At 43.4% G+C, this 23,605-nt stretch overlaps 1 protein-coding gene and 1 pseudogene across 2 annotated transcripts in view; one reads left to right on the top strand and one right to left on the bottom strand.

Moving 5' to 3' along the window:
* Window positions 1-12,059, bottom strand: part of LOC310800919 — an 85,711-nt pseudogene extending 73,652 nt beyond the window's left edge. The window contains exons 1-2 of the transcript in view: window positions 11,978-12,059; window positions 11,740-11,895 (exon numbers count right to left, since the gene is read on the bottom strand). The product of the transcript in view is annotated as an uncharacterized misc_RNA (transcript). The remainder of the gene's footprint in view (window positions 1-11,739; window positions 11,896-11,977) is intronic.
* A 3,663-nt stretch (window positions 12,060-15,722) lies between these two features.
* On the top strand, window positions 15,723-19,493 carry LOC310800902 (cell division cycle protein 20 homolog; the record flags this gene model as incomplete). The annotated part of the gene is made up of 10 exons (XM_083664787.1): window positions 15,723-15,819; window positions 15,977-16,113; window positions 16,206-16,299; window positions 16,397-16,546; window positions 16,998-17,197; window positions 17,459-17,553; window positions 17,681-17,900; window positions 18,348-18,473; window positions 18,599-18,716; window positions 19,312-19,493. 10 exons carry the CDS (start codon window positions 15,723-15,725, stop codon window positions 19,491-19,493), a joined length of 1,419 nt encoding a protein of 472 aa, XP_083520913.1.
* Window positions 19,494-23,605: the final 4,112 nt, after the last annotated feature.

Genomic DNA, 23,605 nt, shown 5'->3' on the forward strand with positions numbered 1-23,605 from the left:
CATACCTGTTCCATTCTAAAGTGATAATCATCATGGCCTGCTCAATATAAGTGGACCCTGCTACCAGACAACTTTGAGAATAGATTAACGGCGATAATTTTTTTATCGCGCGTTAAGAGTCTCGCGTTAACGCAGCCGTTAATGGCGTTAACGATCCCATCTATTATATATATATATATATATATATATATATATATATATATACATATATATATACAGTGTTGGGCAGTAGCTTGCTACAAGTAGCGAAGCTACATAGCTTAACTACATTTCTCAGTAGCTTGGTGGTAGCTTCACTACTTTTGAACCAACTAGCTTGTTCAGTAGCTAAGCTATTTATAGACCCAAGTAGCTTGTAGCTTCCCGCAAAAGCTACAAGCTACTCGCCAGAGAAGATCCATGAGCAAAGCACGCAGTGGAGATTTCTGCTGCGGGTTGGTTTATACAGGAGGAGACATTGCATATGTCAAGTGTGCCTGTGTAGCTAATAAAGCACTTCCAGTTCCATTATGACGGACAAGTCATCCTTGCTTTTTAGCATCCTTGCCTCTCTTGCAGCAAGACCCGGCAATACTCTGCATCTGATTGGGTTGGGTTTAGGCAATGAATACTGACGATTGGTTAAGGGTAGGGCAAAATATGTCATGTGCTGGCGAAGTCACATCAGCAACGAACTTTGAAAGATGGCAGAGCCAGAGGGAGCCACTGGCAGTGATGAAGAAGATGTTCAGGTTTTATTGTCTGTTTTTGAATATTGTGCCAGTGAGAGTTTCAGTGTGTTTTATAATATAATAAACAATCAAAATTAGATTTTTCTTTGCCTGCCTATTTGTTTGGTGGAAAGTTGTTCTTTGACATGAAGTTGATTCAATGTAGAAAAAAAGTAGCTTTGATGTAGCAAGCTGCTATTGCCATGTTGCTCGTAGCTTAGCTTGCTACATTTCTCTGGGGATAGCTTCATTGTAGTTTAGCTAGATTTAATCGAGAGTAACTGATAGCTTAGCTTACTACATTTTCCAAGTAGCTTGCCCATCACATATATATAAAAGGGGGGATGTGGGCCATGGGGGGGCTTCGTTTAGAATAGGTAGGTTTCAGAAAATGCTTCAAAAGTCATAAAAGTCACGTTTGTGAAGATTATCCTGCTGAACACAAATTACCACTCCCATAAACGTGTTACCCACAGATATTTAAGCAAAATCCCCATTCTAAAACCCTGTTGACTTTTCCCCTGAAGAGACAACATATGCGGGACTTCCGCCTTCCGCATACTAAAATATGTCATCCCTGCGGTACTTCTTTGGCGCAGAATCAGATAACGTGCGACTATTCACGAGTTTCCTGATGAGACCGTGGGAGCTTCCATGACACCCTCCCTCCCTGTTTCCAGCTGCTGTTGCCTGTTTCCGCCCAGGACCGTTGATAGCGAAAGAGACTGAAAACAATCATAATAATTGTTGTGACTTTGTACCTACTGTATGTCTTGTAATGATGTCCCCCTGCATAATAATTTCACACGTGCATAATTGTACAAAACGGAGTGACAATATCTTGAATCTTGAAAGAGAGAGACCTCTAAAGCTCCGTTCAATGACCAAATAATAAGAGTTCCGGTTTGGACGTTTAGCCTTCAAAACAAAAGCGGCCGCTATGCAATCACATACTATTTTTAGTAATTTCGGCTAAAATAAGCCCATACAGTACGAGTGAATTGACATTCACCTAGTTTTTGTAAAATATCGCCGCTATGCAAACCACACGTTTCTATTTTTCGACAACCGGCAACCGCTGAGAATCATGGGAAACGTAATTCCAGGAATAAGGTGAATACAGCAGGTCCTAATAGAACGTTAGAACGTTTGAAATAGAACACCAACCGTTCCACAGGTAGAAAAACTGACAGGCGGCGCCTTTTAAGTGCTATCCAATTACAAGAAAGCATAGAACTCAAGACAATATTTGTTTTTAATCATGCAAAATGACAACATGTCAGTTTTACTAGACTTCCATCTGGCAATGGGCCATAGTGCTGCAAGTTCCACAGCTTGTTTTGCTCAAAGGACTTCCTGGAAGAAGATGCGTGCACAGCTACTTGTTTCAACGGCTCTTGTGCAGATCATGAGCAGTCACTCTCACTTCCCCCTTCACTGTACAACGTTAAGACAAGGAGGGCTCAAGTGCGCTCAGCAGCCAGCACTTTACATGTGACCCATACGAAGATTTTCAGAAGATGAGTTGGGCAATATTAACGATGGAGAGAGGACATCAGCATGTAGGCTAGGGCTGCTCGATTATGGCAAAAATCATAATGACGATTATTTTGATTGATATTGAGATCACGATTATTTAAGACGATTATTGACCTCATTGACATTGAGAATATCATGCATTTATTGAACATTGACACTGGCTTTTCTTTTTAACATTGGATGTCTTTGGATTTTAGATATAATTGAAAATAAATAAATAAATAAATAAATAAATAATTAATAAAAGTGCAAAGATTTAGAAATAAAATAAAAACTAAAATAAATATACAGTATATGTAGGCCTACTATGTTGCAGTGAACTGCCACAACCAACTGCAACTATTAATCTACATTCAATATGTTGGTAAACATCTGAACTAGTAGTCCTTAAACCTCAAATCTAACCAAATGAGAACGCTATTGAGTAACGTTCGTTTACATTAGGCTACATTAAATTACTCATTTGGCAGATGGTTTTATCCAAAGCGACTTACGTTTAGGTTCATAATAGGCTATTGTTAATGTGTATCTGTGAGATCGTTAGCTGTTGAATGCATATTCATGCATCATATCAATGCGGTCGCATTGTAAAGAGTGTCCTGAATCGATGACTGTGTTGTGGCAGGAGTAACTAGATGGGGCTTTGTCTTTTTGTTCATTTAGCGTTATTTCTTGGTCATAGACCACTTTGTGAGTGGATTTCAAGTGATTAAACAGAGGGAGAGGTCGTGTTGCGGGGTGATGCCACGACCGCGCATATCTTGACAGGTGGGTCAAAACTCGCATCGCAATTCCATGCTGTATATTCGCATCGCTCTTGATGTGTAAGTTACACATCAGTTACACATCAAGAGCGATGTGAATATACAGCACGGAATTGCGATGCGAGTTTTGACCCACCTGTCAATCACAGGCACAGACTTGGAACAAACAGTGCAAGATATGCGCAGTGTAAGGACCTTTAAACTCGGCGAAACCATAGTGTTTCCACCCCACATACGTTGTTTCACCTCTCTTCTCGACCAGCGGCTCTCTTTCTGTGATCGGGGAGTGGGGGAGGAGAAACGTGCGACGTGCCGTGGCTCTTCACACGACAGTCATTCACAACTCGAGCTGGTGTGCTTTGGGCTTTGGGGGAGGGGCCGAGCAAAGGAAGGGGTGCGCGTGATTTAAAACACAAGACAGAACGAGAGAGACAAGAGCCGCAAAATCGTTTGATGTCAATTATCTTGTTTTCATAATCGTGGACAGCCCAAATCGTAATCTAGATTAAAATTCGATTAATCGAGCAGCCCTAATGTAGGCTATAACTTGCTAACTGCTACGTGTAGCATTTTAACATCAATAAATTAGCACCACCTTTTGCTTTCCAAGTTAATACACAACTTTATTCCATGCAGTTGTGCGATTCTATTCTATTCTACCTGCATGTTCATCTTGTGTGAGTGCATAATGTTTTTATCAAGGGTTTATGTCCATTCTTCTCCTTCAAGCTTGAAACTTGATCTTTGCATCAGGAAGCAATGGGTTTTAGAAGAATGTGGTTTACATTGTGATCAACACAAAATACTACATGTGGCACCTTCAACTTTCCTGTATAAGGAATCAAAAGTATTTCAAAAATGTGTTTGGTTTGAGTTTGTGTTTGTTTTATAAGTATTTTCAGCCAAATTAGCCTGCCTGTGTTGAATAACAGGGACTCGGTTGGCAAGTCGGCACTGCCATTTGAGCAGGTTATGTCTGTGCCTTGCTCAAGAGCACTTTGTTGGTGCAGTAGATGCTGATGGAAGGATCGGCGACGTCTTGTTCACTCATCATGTATTTGAACCAGCAACCCTCCAGGTAACAGGTAAACTCTCCTCTCTATTCACCTCATGTAGAAGAGACAGTCTGCCTTGAGAGACTAACAGGAAGTGTAAACACAATCGGAAGCGATTGTTTACACTTCCTGTGTCAGAGCTTATCCCTGCAGCCTGCTTCCAGTGAGTCACTAGTTTTGACCAGAGAGACCATCTCTGCTTTGAGGTAAAACAGCCGACGTTTTGAACAGGAAGTCGTAACACAAACGGGTCAAGTGGGTGGGGCTCCATAAGGTGAATAGCATGAGGCTGCAGTGCCACAAGGCCAGGCAGGCAAAAGGTTATACAAGTTGAAACGATGACAGCTGCAGTAAAAAACGCTGGCTCATGTGAACAGTAACGTGGCAACTTCTGTAAACAAACTCTCCACTTGTTCATGGGTGACCAAGTTCAGTGTGCAGTGGTTGTCAGTGTGCACTAATGAGCAGTTAGGAGACACACATACACACACACACACACACAGGGGGGAATAGTCGGGCGTCCATACAGGCAGATTGGCCGTGTCTGCGGGTGGGAAGGCGGATTGGGGGGTATGTGTCCTGATCGCTGCACTAGCGCCTCCTCTGGTCGGTCAGGGCGCCTGGTCGGGGGTCGGGCGGAAGGCAACTGGTGGGGATAGCGCGATCCTCCCACGTGCTACGTCCTGCCGGTGAAGCTCCCCACTGTCGGGTGAAAAGAAGCGGCTGGCAACTGCGCATGTGTCGGAGGAAGCATGGTGCTAGTCTACGGCTCTCCCCAGATCAGCAGCAGGGGGTGGAGCAGCGACCAGGGCAACAGGGGGAAATTGACCAGGCGAGTACAATTGGGGAGAAAGATGGGGGGAAATCAGAAAAGAATAAAAAAGTAATAATAATAATAATAATAATAATAATATTAATAATACATACATAATAAAAAAATACAGGGTTGTAAATAAAGACAAGCCTGTGTTTCTTTGTTCCTGAAAAGCCGACAGCGGAAATACAGTCAATGGTTTTCAGTCGTCAGCAGCAATATCCGTTCAGATAAAAATGTCCTGGCCTTCCCCCTCCTGGAAAGAGTCTTATCTCTCGGTTTAGACGAGTGCAAAAGACCAAACTCAGGGTGATGACATCACAGTGACATCACCAGCTCATTAACATGTGGCAGCGCTCTGTTGTAGGAAAGCCAAGTCATCTTTTAGTCATATATTTGTTCATGTACTGAACGGACCTGGAGGTCATTCTATCATGTTTTGTCTTGGATGTTGTTTTGATCGTATCAGGAAAGAGGATGCAGTTAAGTGATGTCATGGTGACTGGGCGGGCGTGAGTGACTGCTCCTTCCTTTGCCATTTACATCTTGTTCAGTCTGCTTTTAATGCAGTTGAAGTATGCTCATGTCTTCTCAGGAACCCAGGCAGATCCGTCTTGGTGAGGCTTGTGACATCAGGAGTATCCAGGACAGTCGTGGTTATTGGCAGAAGAAATAATGTAGACTTTGTGGTGTTTTAGGAGACCGAAAAGGCGTATGGGGAAATGTTCTGTTGTTGTTGTATTAGGCTTCGGTGGAGGAGGTCTCTTTCTGTTTACATGTAGATGAGGAAAGAGAGATGCATCAAAATGACAATACCAGCAGCAACCACCAGGGTGTGACATCATGAAAGACAGTAGCCCTGTTCCAAACCGGTCCCTGTTACAGAAAGGATGATGGAGGAGTTTCACCAGGCAAGATGTAGCGCACGGCAGGATCATGCTATTCCCCCCAGTTCTCCTCCCCCCCCCCGGAACAAGCGCCCGCCCACCCGACCAGAGGAGGCACTCGTGCAGCGACCAGGACTCATATCCCACCGGCTTCCCACGGCCAATTGTGTCTATAGGAACGCCGGAGGTACCGCTGTCGGGAATTGAACCCGCGTCTCCGCTGTAGTAGGCAAGTTCTTTTACCGCTACACTACCCAGACGCCCCAACATGTGAATTCTTAAAGTGGGTAGTACAACAAGTACAGCAAATATGCAGGAAGGAAGTGGTCTTGGTGCCAGGAGATATGTCACAACACAATTCATTTTGACATGGAAAATGGCTCTCTTCAAGTGCAGAACATACAATAAGTAGTAAACGACATATCACTCTACATACAGTATATACTGTAAGTCTGTATACTCTAAGTCCAGCAGTTCACTGGAATAAGAAAATATGGATTACATCATGATGACACAAGCACAAAGCGGTCAGACGCAGCTCGTCTCTAGTGACTGCAAAACCTTTTTTCTCTACTGAAAACTCCGGCCAATAGGAGTTTGACATTACGATCAGCAGGAACCGCGCAGCTCTGGTACAGAAGTCACATAAGAGTAGAGCCCGACCGATATTATCGGCCCGCCGATATTATCGGCCGATATTGGCGATTATCGATATATCGGTATCGGCCGATATTTTTTTTTTTTATCGGCCGATTTTTTTTTTTTTTTTTTTTTTTTATATATATAAGTTATAGACAGCATGGACAGCATGTTGTGTATATTTGATATTTTTTCTTAACTATTTGTTCTATTGTGTTTTTGTATTTCTAGTTATTTATAATTATTAAATTCCCAGTTAAGTTTACTGTTTCATTGCATTGAGTTTATTAATAAGCTGTAAAATATCCTGCCTACATCACATATTTCAAGTCATGTCAACTCAATCATATCTTTGTCAAGTGTTTGATATTTGAGGGTTGCTGATGTGGTGCCTCCTCTGGTCGTTAACTCATTCAGGGCCAGTTTAGGACTGCCAATATTTAGCACAGGCCAAAGATTTTCATAATTGTTGGTCATCTTTCAAGACCCACAGTAAATTATCTATTAGCACCAGAGTGATTTGCAATACCTCAAAATGAAGATGTACGTCTCTGGGTTCACCAGGAAAAAAAAAGTGAGCTTTTAGCATGTTCTGTACTCTACTTATAGCCATTTATATACACCCTGTTTTCCCCCAGAATGTCTCCCAGAGAAAATAAACAGGAGAAAAGGCAATTTTTGTAAAAGGGCACAATCTCAGGCATAACTCACTCTCAATTCTTTTATTTTGAACTGTATTGACATCAGACATGTAAATATTATTCGTTAGGACACAAATGACAAAAAAAAAAAATATATATATATATATATATACACATGAAGTGCTTTTTTTTTTACATTCAACAATACAGTTTACTCGGTGTGAGTGTGCAGACAGACAGACAGACAGACAGACAGACAGACAGACACACACACACACACACACACACACACACACACGATCCTTTTAGATTTCTAACCCCACATAGGATAAGCAATAACCACGCCCTGTGGCGCTGGGATTGGCCAGGAGCAACACTGGAGGGCACGCAGCCCAGCGATTTCATGAACCAACTGAAGAGCTCTTGAGAAGGACAGCGGGCTGCTGTGACTGCCTTCTGCCCGCTGCTGCCTAGCTGTTCCTGTGTTTATTTTGATTTGTTCTGGTACACCCGTCCTCGTCCATGTCTCCCTGTCATATCTATGATCGTTCCCGTTTTCCCCTCGGCTATTCAACACGTCCTCACCGCCCTCGCAAACTGATCGATCATTTCCTCATTCCTCCGATGATCAAACACATCTCTTGATTACTTTCTCCCGTTTTCTCCTGGCTGGCACAGAGGAAGGCGACTCCAGCTCGTGCAGCGCGCCGAGGGCGTTTCAATGGCGTTTCTCCTGTCTGCACAAGGAAGCGTTACCCGTTTTGCTGCTTTTCCTCTTGCTCAATTTCAAAACAACAGCTGCGGTATGTGTTTGATCGCGTGCTGTCGGCTACCCTTTGAAGGCAGGGACCTGTGTCTGTGTCACAGGCTGGGCAAGTGTTTGCTGCAGGCGCTGCACCAATAAAAACAAAAACACGTCAAACACGTCATTGGCGGGGAGGGCTATTTCTGATAACACGTCAAAGACGTCATTGGCGGTGAATGAGTTAAGGGCGCCTGTTCGGAGGGAGGGGAACTCGTTGGAATATCGTGATCCTCCCACGTGCTATGTCCTACCGGTGAAGCTTCCCCTGTCAGGTGAAAAGAAGCGGCTGGCTAACTGCCCATGTGGAAGCATGGAGCCAGTTTTCGGCTCTCCCCAGATCGGCAGAGGGTGGAGCAGCAACCAGGATAAATAAATAAAAAATTAGCACTAATGGGGGATTAGCACTAATGGGGGATAAACATTTGATGATAAAAAAAATATATATATCGGCCGATATTATCGGTATCGGTAATTTTTTATTCCCTAAAATCGGTATCGTATCGGTTTCAAAAATCCCATATCGGTCGGGCTCTACATAAGAGGAACTTAACCAGGCTACTCATACAAATGCTACTCTATAATGCTAGTACTACCGTAAATTCCGGACTATAAGCCGCGGCTTTTTTCCCGTTTTTTGGCCTTTTTGGCCCCTGCGGCTTATATAACGGTGCGGCTTATCTATGGATTTTTTCAGCAAACGGCCACTCGGGAACCTCCAAAATCTATGGATGTTGGTATGAGGCAGAACGAGAGCAAGACAGACATTACGAGAGCGAGACCCTGATTGGATGATGTTGCAAAAAATGTGCCTCGCGACCTGATTGGAGCACTGTGCCACTACTCTCTCTCAGCCACTACAGTAAAACACCCTCCCTCCTCTCACCCTCCCTCGCTCCGGGGGGAAAATGGCAGCGATTGAGCCTGAAAGACAGTCTGAATGAAATTGAATGTAACATTCCCAATTCTATGTATTACATTCTAAAAAACTAACGGCAACATTTTGGAAGGCTAAGCCACACAACTAGCTCGTTGTAATCTAACATCATGCTTCAAAAGATGGAGAACTGGCTGTGTTACGACGATGGCGGCGAGAAGAAGAAGGAAAGAAGGAAATCGAGCAGCAGCACATAACCTTGGCATCAGGGTGTTGACACAGAGAGCAGACGGCCGAGGTGCCGTTCAGATCCGACTGAAGGCTCAAGTTTGCCAGTGGATCCTGACAGCGTGGAGGAGTGTCAAAACATCCACGATCACCAACGGGTTCCGAAAGGCTGGACTGCTGCGTGATGAAGAGGAGGACGCCGCCACAGCTGAGGGCCTTCAGAGGCTGTTCGATTCCGACAGTGACGAAGAGGAGTTCGTTGGTTTTGAGAGCGACAACGAAGGAGAGAGGAGAGTGGCTGACGAAGCCACCCTGAGCCTGTTCGTTTCCGACACTGAAGATGAGGACTTTGGTGGTTTTAGTACGCAGGAAGAAGACGAAGATGAGGATTAATGACTTGACTTTTCTGGTTACAGCCGTGTACTGCACCTTAGCCTAAAAGATGAAGACGAGGATTAATGACTTTTCTGGTAGGCTGATTACCGTATATTTTAAGCAGCCGTGTTACTGCAACTTTAGGCTTACGCGCTTACTGTCGTGTTACAGGCACTTTATTTTGCACTTTAAAAAAAACACATTTAATTTAGCGATTGATATTGCCTCGTCAAGCGCTGTAAGCTTTGTTTTTTGTTATGGTACTACTGTAGGCTATAATGTAGATCAGTGGTTTTCAACCTTTTTCATGCCAAGGACCCCTAAATTTACACAGCACAGTACATGTTCTGTAGCTACTATTGCACTAAATGGTAACACTTGAATACGTTATGCAAATATGCAACTTGTTTTGTTGAAATGTTAATAAATGGGAGCTTCCCCAAACAGCCATCTCTTTCCCGACAATCCCCTCTGTGCACGAACCCTTACATATGGTAATTAAACATCAAAACACCCGCGGCTTATAGTCCGGTGCGGCTTATATATGTAAAAAACAGTCAACTTTGCAGGTGCGGCTTATACACCGGTGCGCCTTATAGTCCGGAATTTACGGTACTCACTTTCAATGGTTGTTTTGACAGTATGTCACAGTGTAATAAGTTCCTGATTTGATGTCAGACCATGACAAAATAGTTTAAATCGGTTTGACACACGTGACAGTATGTTCCCCCAGTGTGTGTGACAGAGAGAGAGAGAAACAAAGAGAGCGAGAGAGACAGCAAGAAAGTGAGTGGAGTAACTGATGATTCAAAGATGTGTGACTGCAAGCAATTCATTGACGCATGCACACGCACACACGCACACGCACGCACGCACACACACACACACACACACACACACACACACACACACACACACACACACACACACACACACACACACACAGCCCTGCAATAGTGGAGATATATCTTATCAGTAGAGAACTACCTTGGACAACCAACGGACACGCATTGGACTCTGAAATTAATTAACTCAAGTTCCACCAATGCAGCGAGCCATCCTTTCCTTCCTACTCCATTTCTCATATTTAGCAATTAGCCTACGCCACAAACGCCTAGCCTGCAACAGGCCTTTCCACTAGCCTACGCCACAAACGCCTAGCCTGCAACAGGCCTTTCCACTAGCCTACGCCACAAATGCCTAGCCTGCAACAGGCCTTTCCACTAGCCTACGCCACAAACGCCTAGCCTGCAACAGGCCTTTCCACTAGCCTACGCCACAAACGCCTAGCCTGCAACAGGCCTTTCCACTAGCCTACGCCACAAACGCCTAGCCTGCAACAGGCCTTTCCACTAGCCTACACCACAAACGCCTAGCCTGCAACAGGCCTTTCCACTAGCCTACGCCACAAACGCCTAGCCTGCAACAGGCCTTTCCACTAGCCTACGCCACAAACGCCTAGCCTGCAACAGGCCTTTCCACTAGCCTACGCCACAAACGCCTAGCCTGCAACAGGCCTTTCCACTAGCCTACGCCACAAACGCCTAGCCTGCAACAGGCCTTTCCACTAGCCTACGCCACAAACGCCTAGCCTGCAACAGGCCTTTCCACTAGCCTACGCCACAAACGCCTAGCCTGCAACAGGCCTTTCCACTAGAAACAACAAATAGATAGACACACTGGACCCTTTTAATTTAAGACCAATTGAAAATAAATAATCAAATAAGAAACAAGGCTGCCGTAACCACCAGCCTACTTCTTTTGAAAGTTCTGAAACTATAAATGACAAGTGGTAACTGGTCATTAGTTGTTGATGGATATGAAGTCCAATTAATTTGTGATTAGCAAAACGGATACGATGCATATTTATTGAACCCCTAACCCTGTTCTCTCTATGCTAAGAGTAGACATGCAGCTTAGGAAACCTGCCATTGCATGGTGAAAAGATAATACCGGCATGGCTGCATTTAATGCATTTTAATACTTTTTTATGCCTTAAATCTAGGTAACTTAGTACTTTATCCAACTTTTTAAGGACCTGCAGACATTCTGTCAACCTACAAAACAGCCTTTTTATGCTTGTTTTAATATGCAAATGTAGTGCAACAAAACTGTGCTACTCAATACTGAAGCTACAATGACCTTAAAGGAAATGATATGTTGTTGTTTTCTCCTATGCTGTCACTATGCTGTTATATTCCTAGGCACTGGGATCGTTTTTCTGTGACATTTTAGTCATAGGATCATTCTAAAATGGTTTTCACAATGTTACAGCATTCACACTCACTTGTTTGCACAGGTTTGATAAGAGAACCTGTTCATCCCAAAAGTCGTTCATCCCAAAAGCCCACCGCAATATTTGAATGAAGCAAATCCACGTAGTGAACCCCTGGTCGCAGCCGGCTTACCTGAGGCTGAGCTGAGGGGAGGGACGTCGTCCGTGCCGGAGAAGTCCAGCGTGGCTCCAGCAATGTCCACCATCTCATCGTCGTCATCGTCACTGGGGTGATGAAGGCCGTCAAAACTCCCCGTGCTGTATCCGGAGTTGTCCATCCTTCTGAATTCTGTTTACAAAATAAAAGGGGGGTCATTTTGTGAAGCAGCATCTGGACTTGCCTCTACACAGTAGTTTTACTGTAACGTTACCTATGATTTCAGACGTGTATTTCTGATACAAACTCGTCCAATATTTAAACATTGTCACCAAAAGGTTGTGCGGCTTCAGCAAACAGCGACTGTCTGCAGGGAAAAACTAGTTGTCTTTCCTCTGTATTGATGAAAATAATGACAGCGGGTTCTTGTGAAACAGCCTCCCCCGCCTCTTGTGAAACAGCCTCCGGACCACAGCTGGCCCAGTCACCAAAACAAGCCCCCAACTCGGCGGACAGTAATGATGAAGGCAGTTACTTCGAGGGAAGTTTAGCAACTAGTTCCGCTCTTATTCTGCAGAAGTGCTATTAATATAGTGCCTCTGTTGTAAGTAACCGGTGTCTGACAGCACCCACACCAGATGAAAACTTACTACTACTTCAAGGTGGTAGGCAGTGGTGGAAGAAGTACTTCTTCTTCTTCGATCTTGTAAAAGTAGAAACACCACAGTATAAACATACCTCTGTTACACAAGTAACAGAGGTATGCGGTAGTCTTGCATTCAAAATGCTAAGTAAACGTACAAAAGTTATTGGCATCAAAATGTACTTTAAGCAACTGCAGGCTCACGATGCAGAATTATTTCAGAATAATAATTGAATTATAATGATTGGTTTATTCGTGTGTAAGCATTTCATGTTTAGATGGAAGGTGGGCTGATTTTCCACATAACATTAACTGTATTAGCTTACAGTCATCTATAATGAAGGCATCACAACTGATTAGCTAGTTGAATTAATTTTGCACTCTAATCTGAATCTGTAAAGTAGCTAACGTTATTAAACTACGTTTTCAAACAAAGGTAGTGGAGTAAAAAAAAAAAATCACCGAGCATAAAATGGTAATGCCCAAGTAGTTAAAGAGTGGTCAAATGAATTACAAGTAACGTTACCTCAACACGTTACTTTAGTAACTCACGTTACAATATTCGAGTTTCCGCAATAAGTCACCCACACCAGCTGATGAAAACCTAACGTTAGCTGCTTCAAAGCCTATCGTTAGCTTGAATCGTTATTAGCCTAGCTACCGGTATTATTCTCGTGAGAGCAAAACGACAACGTTACCCGTCAAACAAACTCACAAAATAACCGTTGTTGTTGTTAGCTACGACGGCGGTATTGGCGTTAAAACGAGTAATAAGACAGAGAGATAAGAAAAGAAGGCCTGACGGTACCTGTGAAGAAGCAGCGGTCGCCCAGGCGTTAGCTTGCTCTGCTCAGAAGTCTATCTTGTGACTGTGATTAGCCTCAGCGTCGTCTTTACTGTAGGCTGCTGCTTGTTATGTCAACACAGAGCAGAGTTATGTCTTCGCTCCACTGAAGACTGCTCCTCGGAAATCCTGCGTCATTCTCTCCGAAAACGACGGTTTTTAAAACCCATGAGCTGCTCTAAAGCCTGCCATCATATTGTAGCATTGCGGTGTGGCTAACTAAGCTAGCCGATAGACAGAGACGGACAAGTTACACTTTTACCTCACGTGAGTGTTATTTATTCCCTGCCGCAGCTCACAGAGTAACCCGGGAGTTGGAGGTGCTCCGATAACTTGCATAGACAACAGCCAGTTTCGGTAGCCTGCATGCTACTTGTAGCGCGTCTCTCCTTTCAGACTCTACCGGAACAACAACAGAACGGTGTTACACCTAAAAGCTTCCCCCTCGTCCCACCCCGTTGACCCACCGGCATATACCCCCACCAGTCCGTCCTCCAGCGTTACACTATAAACTACTTTGTTTGGACACGTACAATGAGTAAACAGCGTAAAGTAATCCACTCCCCGCCTTGTTTTTGTCTTGTAAAGTTGCCAGCTTTTCTGTGCGGACGTCAGACTACTGTCAAGTTAGCCGAAATAACGAATGAGATTGATAATGAGAATTCCGATCAGAACTTTCAAAATAAAACCGGTATTTATGCGAATTATCTTTAACAAAAAAGAAGACGTTTATTTTAGCTTCATTTCACGTATAATCTAAACGTCCGATTAGCATCATAATATTTATCACTTTTGGTGTTCTGTGTGTACCATAGCTAATCCTTCTCCTTTTTCTAACATTGAGGTCAATGTTTTACGCGGTGAACGTTAGTTTTATTTTGAAGGCAAACGTAACTTTCGGTCTGTATAGCTGCATTGCAGGAGCTGAACGGCAGGATGTGTTTCCCATGCCAGGAAAATCAGTCGAGTCATGAGCTACGGTAATCTCTCCAGCTGGGTCAGAGGAGCAGCTCGATTTATCAGTCATCCTCTATTATAGGGATCAGTTCAATAGTCTCTCGCTTGCCAGACTCGAGTCTGGATCAAGTAGATCTACTTGATCAACGACTCTTGGCCCTACAGCATGGAAACAAAATGTATCATCAGTCTCTTATCACCTTTAATTATTAACATTGTTGAGATCACATCTAATGAAGACCTGTATGATTAAGAACCTACTAAAGCCCAGCATTTTATAAACCTAGTAGCCTATGATCGAGTTGTATTCATCATTATATTCAACCATTAACTTTTTTTGTTATGTTCATTGTAGGCTATTATTAATTATTCGCTGTTAATTTTCTTTTAATTGATTATTAATTAGACACCTTGGTGTGATTTTGCACTCAAAATAAAACTGACTGATTGATTGATTAGGCTAGGCCTAATGTTAAACACTCAGTGTCAGAAGTCTTTGATTTTATTTAGCCTATCAAATGCACATTATAGCCTACATATTATTATCAGTATTTTAAAGGTAGGCCTACATAAACACTATGCACTCTAAAGCCTCCATACAGCTATAATTTAGACTTTGGACTCCTTTATTCTTGGATTCAACTGTGTAATGCTTCTTTGACATTTTTTGATAGGCTAGTTTGAATCGGGCAAATCTGAAACTGCTATGAAAAATGAATGGGAGTCAGTGGTAGCTGCTGATTACTTGCTGAATGATGCCATGTTATTGTTGTGATTTAACTTGCCACTAGATGGCGATACAAATTTTCCCTACCCCATTTTTCGCGTCTCCATGGCCCGTCCCGAGGAGGCGAACCAACGAGGTTTTCTACGCCAATCACATACATGCATTTTCGCCGTTGTTACAGTAACCAATCACCGCACCGCTTTCGGCATTTAAAAAATAGATATAAACGCTGGCGCAAGCCTTCCCCGTCATATGATTACAAACTCTTGATATAACGTGTTGGAAATTGAGAGAGAGAGAGAGAGAGAGAGAGAGAGCGAGTAATCATACTATCAACAACAAACTACTGACAAACGACTTGGAGCACATTTCTTCTCAGAGAGGTTAGTGAATTCTACAAGCTAAAAGACAAAACATTGCATTTAATAGTGGATTAATGTCATCAGTAAATCTGTACAGTATGTTACTGTAAGTTGTGAGCTAACGAACGCTACATCTATGCTAACGTTAACGTTAGCATGTAGGGCTCGCTGGCGCCGCCAGACGGCGAGACGGCTCCAATTCGAGGCGGACGGACGACCATGTCTTCTTCACACAACGGTAGCATAATGTAGTTTAGCAAATTTGACATTGAGTAGTATGGTTAGCTAATGAACCTTACGGTTAACTAACGAATGTAACTGCTGCTATTTTTCATGAAATGAAACTTAAGTCAACTGGTTAAGCCCACCAGTTTACTGTTTACATTTGAGCTAAATGTGAATGAACATGTTAAATAGCGTTAACTGCTCTCCTCGTCTCTCATGCTAGCGAACGTTTACGCTACTTTCAGACTGCTGCATAACGACATGAGGATCACCAACATGGCGAGGTGGCGAAAGGAGGCCAGCGACTCAACGCCTCCAAATGTTTTGTCCCCTGCCAAAACGCGGAGGAAAACTCCAGGTAACTTGCTCACATGATTGAAATATAATTTGTATGGATGCCTTCCAGTATAATGTTTAGTCTTCAGCAGACTTGTCAAACAGATTGTGGTGTTGGATCTCTTTTAGTAAAAGTTTCTGAAAACTGTTAACCAATGAAATACTTCTCCTATGTAAAGGCAAAAAACGCACCTGTTCCAATGTTGGAGGCGACCGCTTCATTCCCACCAGAAATCCCAAACAAATGGAGGTGGCAAACTTCCTTCTGACAAAGGAGGCTGATCCTGTCGACACAAAAGATCCTATGGGAGCACTGGTCAGTTTGCTTTGATACTTTAAAGTTTACAGTATGTCTGGCCTGTATTTTATAGGCATGTTATTGACTAGGCTATGTGTCTTTTGCAGGAGAACCGGAAAGCCTGGTCTGTCGCACTCAATGGGTTCGACATTGAAGAGGCGAAGATCCTGAACCTGGAAGGGAAGCCACTGTTTGATCCAGGAGGTATAGCATTTTACATTACTGATGCTGTCGTGCAACTGTATGACGACCCGAGCAGGGAAAGTGAACGGTGTATAATTCGTTTTCCTCTCATTTACAGGCTATCAGGACAAGTTTACAGGCTATCGGCGGAACAATGTGAAAGTCCTCTCCAGTCAAGCCACGGCCCCAGCTTGTGTCAAGAAGACCAGACACATATCAACTGCTGCTGACCGAATCCTTGATTGCCCTGAGCTCAGGAATGATTTCTGTGAGTTTCTCATCTAACTTCATATTTCTATGACTGGGCGGGTGGCAAAGAGTGGTGATTTATTCCTAGTAATGTACATGCATTTCTTGGGTTTTTGGGTTTAGTTGTTGGCCTGGTGACATGGGTATTAGAGTCAATTAATGGTCTAATAATAATAATAATAATATAATAATAATAATTAGGCCATTCATTGATTTATATTACCACTCAGAAATCATTAATTAGTTCTGAGTGGTTTTGTGTATGTCACCTTTTATCACTCTGCATGAGTTTGCATCCCTGCAATTAATTGTTTTGGATGCTTGTCAAGATTTGATTGCTTTTCTCAAGTTTCATATCTTTATAAATTTCTAAATAAATAAAATAAATAAATATAAAGTTTGCATATTGGGTTGTTGGGGGGGAGCCCTTTTGTACTTAACAAGCTTTCATTTGGTCCCACTTCTCCCAGATCTGAGTCTACTTGACTGGGGCAGTCGCGACCTTCTTGCTGTGGCTCTCGGTGACAGTGTCTACGTGTGGGATCACAGTCAGGGAGACGTCACTGAGCTCATGAAGATGGATGGTGAAGGAGAGGACTACATCACTTCAGTGTCGTGGGCCAAAGAGGCTCGCTACCTGGCCATCGGCACCAGTGACTGCAAAGTTCAGGTGAGCAGGCTAACACACACACACACACACACCACTGAGTCTTGGCTTCATTACAGAGTGCACTCTAATGTACTGGAAACTTGGTTTATTCCTGCATTAACCCATTGATACCTGATGCAGCATTTGTGTGTGTATCCCTTAAGTTAACGCGGTTCGCCGTCTTAAAGGGATACGCACACAAATGAGGGATATACACGCAAATGCTGCATCAGGTATCAATGGGTTAAGAAAATAATTGTTCTTATATTTTCCTTCCCTCAGTTGTGGGATGTGGAGACCCGGAAGCGTCTACGCAGCATGGCCGGCCACGTGGGGAGAGTTGGTTGCTTATCTTGGAATGAACACGTTCTGACCAGGTACAGTCTCTGTCCGACACTTGTGTCTATAACTGTCACTGGCTACAGGGTAGGAAGTTAACGAGGGGCTCGGGGGGCAAAATGTGTTTAAATATATATATATATTTTTTTTTACACTCTCCCTCAGTGGCTCCAGCTCAGGACTCATCCACCACCATGATGTGAGGGTGGCGGACCACCACGTCTCCACGCTGAGGGGTCACACTGACGAGGTGTGCGGTCTGCAGTGGTCTCCTGACGGGAAGTACCTGGCCAGCGGCGGCGCCGACAACCTGGTGAACGTGTGGCCCGGCGTGAATCACCGCCAGTCGCTCCGCTGCTGGAACCAGCACCAAGGAGCCGTCAAGGTGAGCTGCTTCACCCTGACAACCAAACAAACCACATTGTTGTTTTTACTCTCTATTTTTCACACACACACACACACACACACACAATATTGTTTTTCAGAGGCTGTGGCGGGCTCATTTAAAAAAAAAAAGCTAGAGTGATGATACTTGAAGATGAAACTAGAAGACCTAAGGAATCCATCAACTCTAAATCTAACTGATGAAATTACTGTTAAACAGAGAAAAAAAATTTTTTTTATTAGAATAGTCTACAAAAATATAACACATTTTCACTTAACGTCAGTATTAATTTTTGGCCCCGCTGCCCTCCTTCCAGATGAATTTGTGGCCCTTCATAGGAAAGCATTTGGGCACCTCTGGTTCTAAACCCTGGCAGTGGGACTTGTACATCAGATCATGCTGTGAATTCTGACAATCGTATTCATTTATTTTGCCATCTTGTCTTAGGCTTTGGCCTGGTGTCCATGGCAGCGGAACATCCTTGCTTCTGGAGGTGGGACCAGTGACCGACACATCCACGTCTGGAATGTGAACAGTGGCTCCTGCATCAGCTCACTTGACACTCAGTCTCAGGTAACCGTGCAACTTTCAGCCCATCCAGTCCCTTCGTATGATGTTGATGGTTACTGTCAGTCGATGATTCACTGTGTACTTTCTTTATTTTGTGACTTAAGCTATGTGATGTCTTTGCCTTTCAGATCTCTTCCCTGGTGTTTGCGCCCAACTACAAGGAGCTGCTTTCTACCCATGGACTCAACAGCAACAAGGTTGTTATCTGGAAGTACCCATCCCTCTCCAAAGTTGCAGAGCTCAAAGGTAAGTTCTTGTCACGACAGTGGGTGTGTCCGGGTGGTGCAGCAGTAGATTCCCTGCCTATCATCACGAAGGTTGCAGGTTTGAAGTCAAACAGGAGGGGAACTGGGGGAATAGCGTGATCCTCTCACACGCTGGTGAAACTCTGTGTCGTGTGAAAAGACTCGGCTCGTGGGGTGGAGCAATGACCGGGACAGCAGGGGAAATTGGCCAAGTACAATGTGGAGAGAAGGGGGGAGAATCTTAAAACTTGTCTGATACTCGCCCAGACATTTTCTCCCCCCAGATTCTCACGCTATTCCCACCAGTTCCCTTCCAGTCCCCTTCCGCTGTGACCAGGACACATACCGCCAATCCGGCTTCCCACCCACAGACACAGCCAATCGTGCGTGTATGAACGCCCGACCAAGCCGGAGGTAACACGTGGGCGTGAACCTGTGACCCTCGTGTTGGTGGGCAGGGAGTCTACCGCTACACTACCCGGACGCCCCATACTTGGGGCTTTTTAAAAGGGAACCACCAGCTAACATTTCAAAGCAGTCTTGTTGTTCATGCTTTTGCTGTTCTAAGATAATAAATGCACTTTCTCTTCTTTTAGGACACGATGACAGAGTTCTTCATGCCACTCTGAGCCCAGACAACTCCACATGTGCTACGATTGGGGCTGATGAGACTCTTCGTCTGTGGAACAGCTTTGTGAGGGACCCTGTAGAGAAGGCCACAGACAGGACTGGACGTGACAGGGCGAGCAGCATACTGCGGGGGATGATAATCCGATAGACTATATAATATATAGTCTATCGGATTATCATTCCCTGCTGGGGAGTCACATGTAAATACTTTTGTTATGTTGCACTTTTTTAAAATGTTTTTCTGATTGTTTTAATGTATCTGTTTTTGTGTTTTTAGATTAAAAAATAATGTTTCTACATACCTTGCCTTGCGTGTTTCATTAACACCTTCTGTGTGAATGTGTTAGTTAAGGTATTCAAGGGTAATATATGTTATGTAATGATGGTGCAAAAACCATTATGAGCTCTGAAAGCCTTTGTAACGTCTCCTGAGAACATTAGAAACCTTCCTATCATGACTGTGATGCATTGTAAACATCATTCACATGATCACTTGACATGTGGTACAGTGTATAGAAACTACCATCTCTGATTCCAGGTGATGTCACCCTGCCACTGCCAACCTGTAACATCAAGCACAACTTTAAAGACAGACACCAAAGAAGCAAACATCCTCTTGCAACAAGGCTTATGGGAAATGTAGTCTTCACTTTGAGAAACAGTCTGACCACTGACATTATGTACAGTCAATGAGTCTGACCCTGGGCTGGTGTGAGATAGAAGTGACCATAATATTGTCTCCACCAGGGTCTAATTTGTTTTACAGTAGTTATACCAAGGGATCACAATTAGCTAGAGTGATGTTGGTGTTTAAAAAATGCGACACATGCTGCACTTTTAAGAAAATAGAACCCCTCCAAAGTGTGAATATATTAAGATTGTTGATTTGCAGAAAGTTTAGTAGAACCACAGTCTGGTAGAACTACATACAGTTGAAATGGCTAAAGAGTGACACCTTGTGGTCAGATGTAGAAATAACAAGGGCACAGTTCTCCCATGAGCGGGTGATAGCTTGAGAGATCATTCATCCATCCATCCATTAATTTCTTTCCTTCCTACCCTCTGGTCCTCCTCTTGGTTAATCTCTCCATTTCCCCACATCCTCATGTTTCTCTCATACCTTTTTTTACTCTGTCCATTTCTCCTTACATTCCTATCTCTTTATTCTCAGATCTGGGTCAACTCTTCTGCTTGTTCTTGTCTTCCTCATGCCCCTTGGTCTCTCCCATCCCTCTCTCCTCCTGTCTCTCCTTATACACTCCCGTCTCTCTTCTCAGGTCTGGGTCAGGCTCAAAAAATGTGCTCCCTCGCTGCTCTAAAACGCATATTCTTCACTTTTACGACAGCTGTTTTCTTTAACATCCCCCCCCCCCCCCCCAACACACAACACACCACTCCAACATGGCTGAATATTCCCCAGCCTGGTGAACCATCTGATTTGATAAGATTTGATAGATTTGATTGGTTTTCTTTCTGTTCTGATAGATGCACGTGTGTTATCGTCCTAACATAACAGGGGTGTGTGAAATGGTTTTAACTAAGATGGGATGTGAAAATGCAATTTTGAAAAAGAAAAAAGAAAAATCTAATGCAATGATTCTCCACCTTTTTCATATCAAGGACCCCCAGTTCAGTCCACATTAGGGTCACAGAAGAAGCCCATTGGTCCAAGATATGATTTTGTCCAGAAAGTCCAGAAAGTCCCAAGTATACTTTTAGACCAGCAAGTCAAGCCAGAACAAATCAAGAGTCCAGTAATCAAGTTAATATTGTAAAGAAAACGAAATATTGAGGACTTTTCAATGCAATATGGTTTTAATAGGATACAAACTTGGTAAGAACATCATGAGTTTGATTTCTATCATCACTTTGTATGATGATAGTACTTCTGTACTTTTAATCTTTGTTGTATTATTAATTTTTCTTTCGCTTTCATGATTACATCAACCTGCCATGGGACTACAGGTGGAAACTAGCCCTTGGGCTACAACTTGGCATATTTACTGTACGGCTGTACTGTTCATTAATGTGTAAAGTCCCATTCTTTAAATAAATGAATCTGAATCTGAATCTGAATCTGACTTTCAATTTCACTCATTCCATACAAATTCAGAAATCAGAATTTGAATCCAGTGGTCTGCTGGAACAAATCTCATCACTTTCAATCTGAGTCATTTTACACACAGACTCAAGATCTCAAGTCAAGACTTTAAAAACCTTTTCGAGTCATCAAAGCACAAGTCCCAAGTCACCAGAACCCAAGTCTTGAGTCTTCTCTTCATGTATCAAGTCAAACTCACTCGCTATTAAAACGGTGATTTCATGCCAGAATAATGGACAAACTGCATCTTGGAGCTATGGGCTACAATTATTGTTAAATATTGTGATTTGGGGCCTTAAAAGGGTCGCTGACCCACTGCAGATCAGTCACATGACATCAGTCACATGACAGGCACATCAGTAGTTTTAACGACTGTTGCTCTCGGAGCTTGACAGCAGATTTTAAGAACCCCTGCCCTTGGGAAATTAACGACAACACTCCGCCCTCCCACTCTTAAAGGACTCTCCATCACTTCACTGGGCTCTCCGTGCCGTGCAGAGCTGCTGAACACTTTTTGCACCCCGCCCGCTCCTCATCGCCCAACCCCCAATTTGGCCCCCGGCCATATTGACTCAAGCGTCCCCCCACATTCAAACAACAGTTTCCCCCCAGAAGGGAATCAATGACAGCACACAAAAGCACCAGTCACCCTAAGAGGCTATAAATCAGGACACGAGACGTTAACACATTCAGTGCCAAGGACGTCTGTGGACGTCCTAAAAAAAAGTAACGAGGAGTGCCAAGGACGTCTGTGGACGTCCTAAAATCATAATTCATATTATTCCATAATTCTGCTGTTTAAGGTCGTACCTAGCCAGTGAGCATGAATCCCTTCAAGGGATCACACGGCGCCACCTTAAACATCGTCACAGGAGCTGCTCCACCCACCTCAGATCCTTTACTTTGTACAGGAGACAGCGGAGAAAGTGGAAACCGATGCATGCTTTCTGCCAGCGCCGTATATATTGCTCTGCCTACAGCGGAGAGTGGGCTCGGCTGCATCCGCGCTCACAACTGAGCTCTTATGCTTCTATCTATCTCCACACGATTTCCTAGAAAGGCAGCATCCGAAGCCGAACGGCCATGCCTTTTCGTTCAGTCGCGTTTGCCCATCAAGGAAATGATGCGCGCTGGGATCTGTCCGGGGCAAAAACGAGAAAACAAACTGTGCGTGTGGGAGGAGCCCGCAGCTCAGAGGTGGAGAAGGGAGAGGGGGGAGGGAGGGGGGGGGGGGGGGGGGGGAGAGGTGTGTGTGTCACACAGGCTTCACAGAAACCACACCACACGCCACCACATCAGAAAACACCAGCCAGAGTCAGTGAATGTGGTCGAAATTAGAGTGCAAAAGGTATTCATAAAAGGGCCTATAACTTGGAAAGTAAAAAAAAACGACAGAAAACCATTGAAAGTGCACTTTTTTGAGAGGCTGTAATTTCATAATGGAACTGTCTAGAAACAAAATTTCTTCTTTGGAAGAAGCAGGAGTGTTCAATCTTTCATTAAAGTCCAGCCCCGTTAATATAGCCATAATAGAAAAAATTCTATAGCTGTTTTCAACTGAATGGAAGTGAATCTGGCACAGGCTCCAGACAATTTTACTGAAGCGCTGTGGCACTGAATGTGTTAAGGTCGTTTAAAATACTATTATTATTATTATGGTACTTTTTTACTCACACGAGTGTTTTTGCACTTACAAAAAAAAAAAGTGCTTTTGTAATGCATTTAAAAAAGGTTCTGCAATAAATCAACATTACATAGGAAAACATGAACAGATGAAATATATCCTCTTACTGGTCCACCAAGCCAGTTTTTTTCTTTTCTCAGCCAATAAGATTCCAGTCTGTTTTAAGAATGGCTGTTATAGTACAAGAATATACGGAATATATACAATGCAAAATAAATCAACTAAAGTATACACGGACGTCTTGGTTTAAGGTCAGAGTTTGTTTGGTACAGAACTAGCAACAGCAGAAATCAAAATCACTGGTTAAAAGTCACTGGGAACAAACAGAGTGACAACATTGATAAGTGATTTATGCCATTTTGATTGTATTTTAGTCATTGTATTTATGCAAATCTTTGATTTTCAATCTCAGCGGGACTAATTGGTTAAATAAATAAATAAATGCATTTTATGTAAATGATCATCTCACCTCATT

This window comes from Poromitra crassiceps, assembly GCF_964638095.1.
Source record: "Poromitra crassiceps genome assembly, contig: HAP1_SCAFFOLD_132, whole genome shotgun sequence".
NCBI lineage: Eukaryota > Metazoa > Chordata > Actinopteri > Beryciformes > Melamphaidae > Poromitra > Poromitra crassiceps.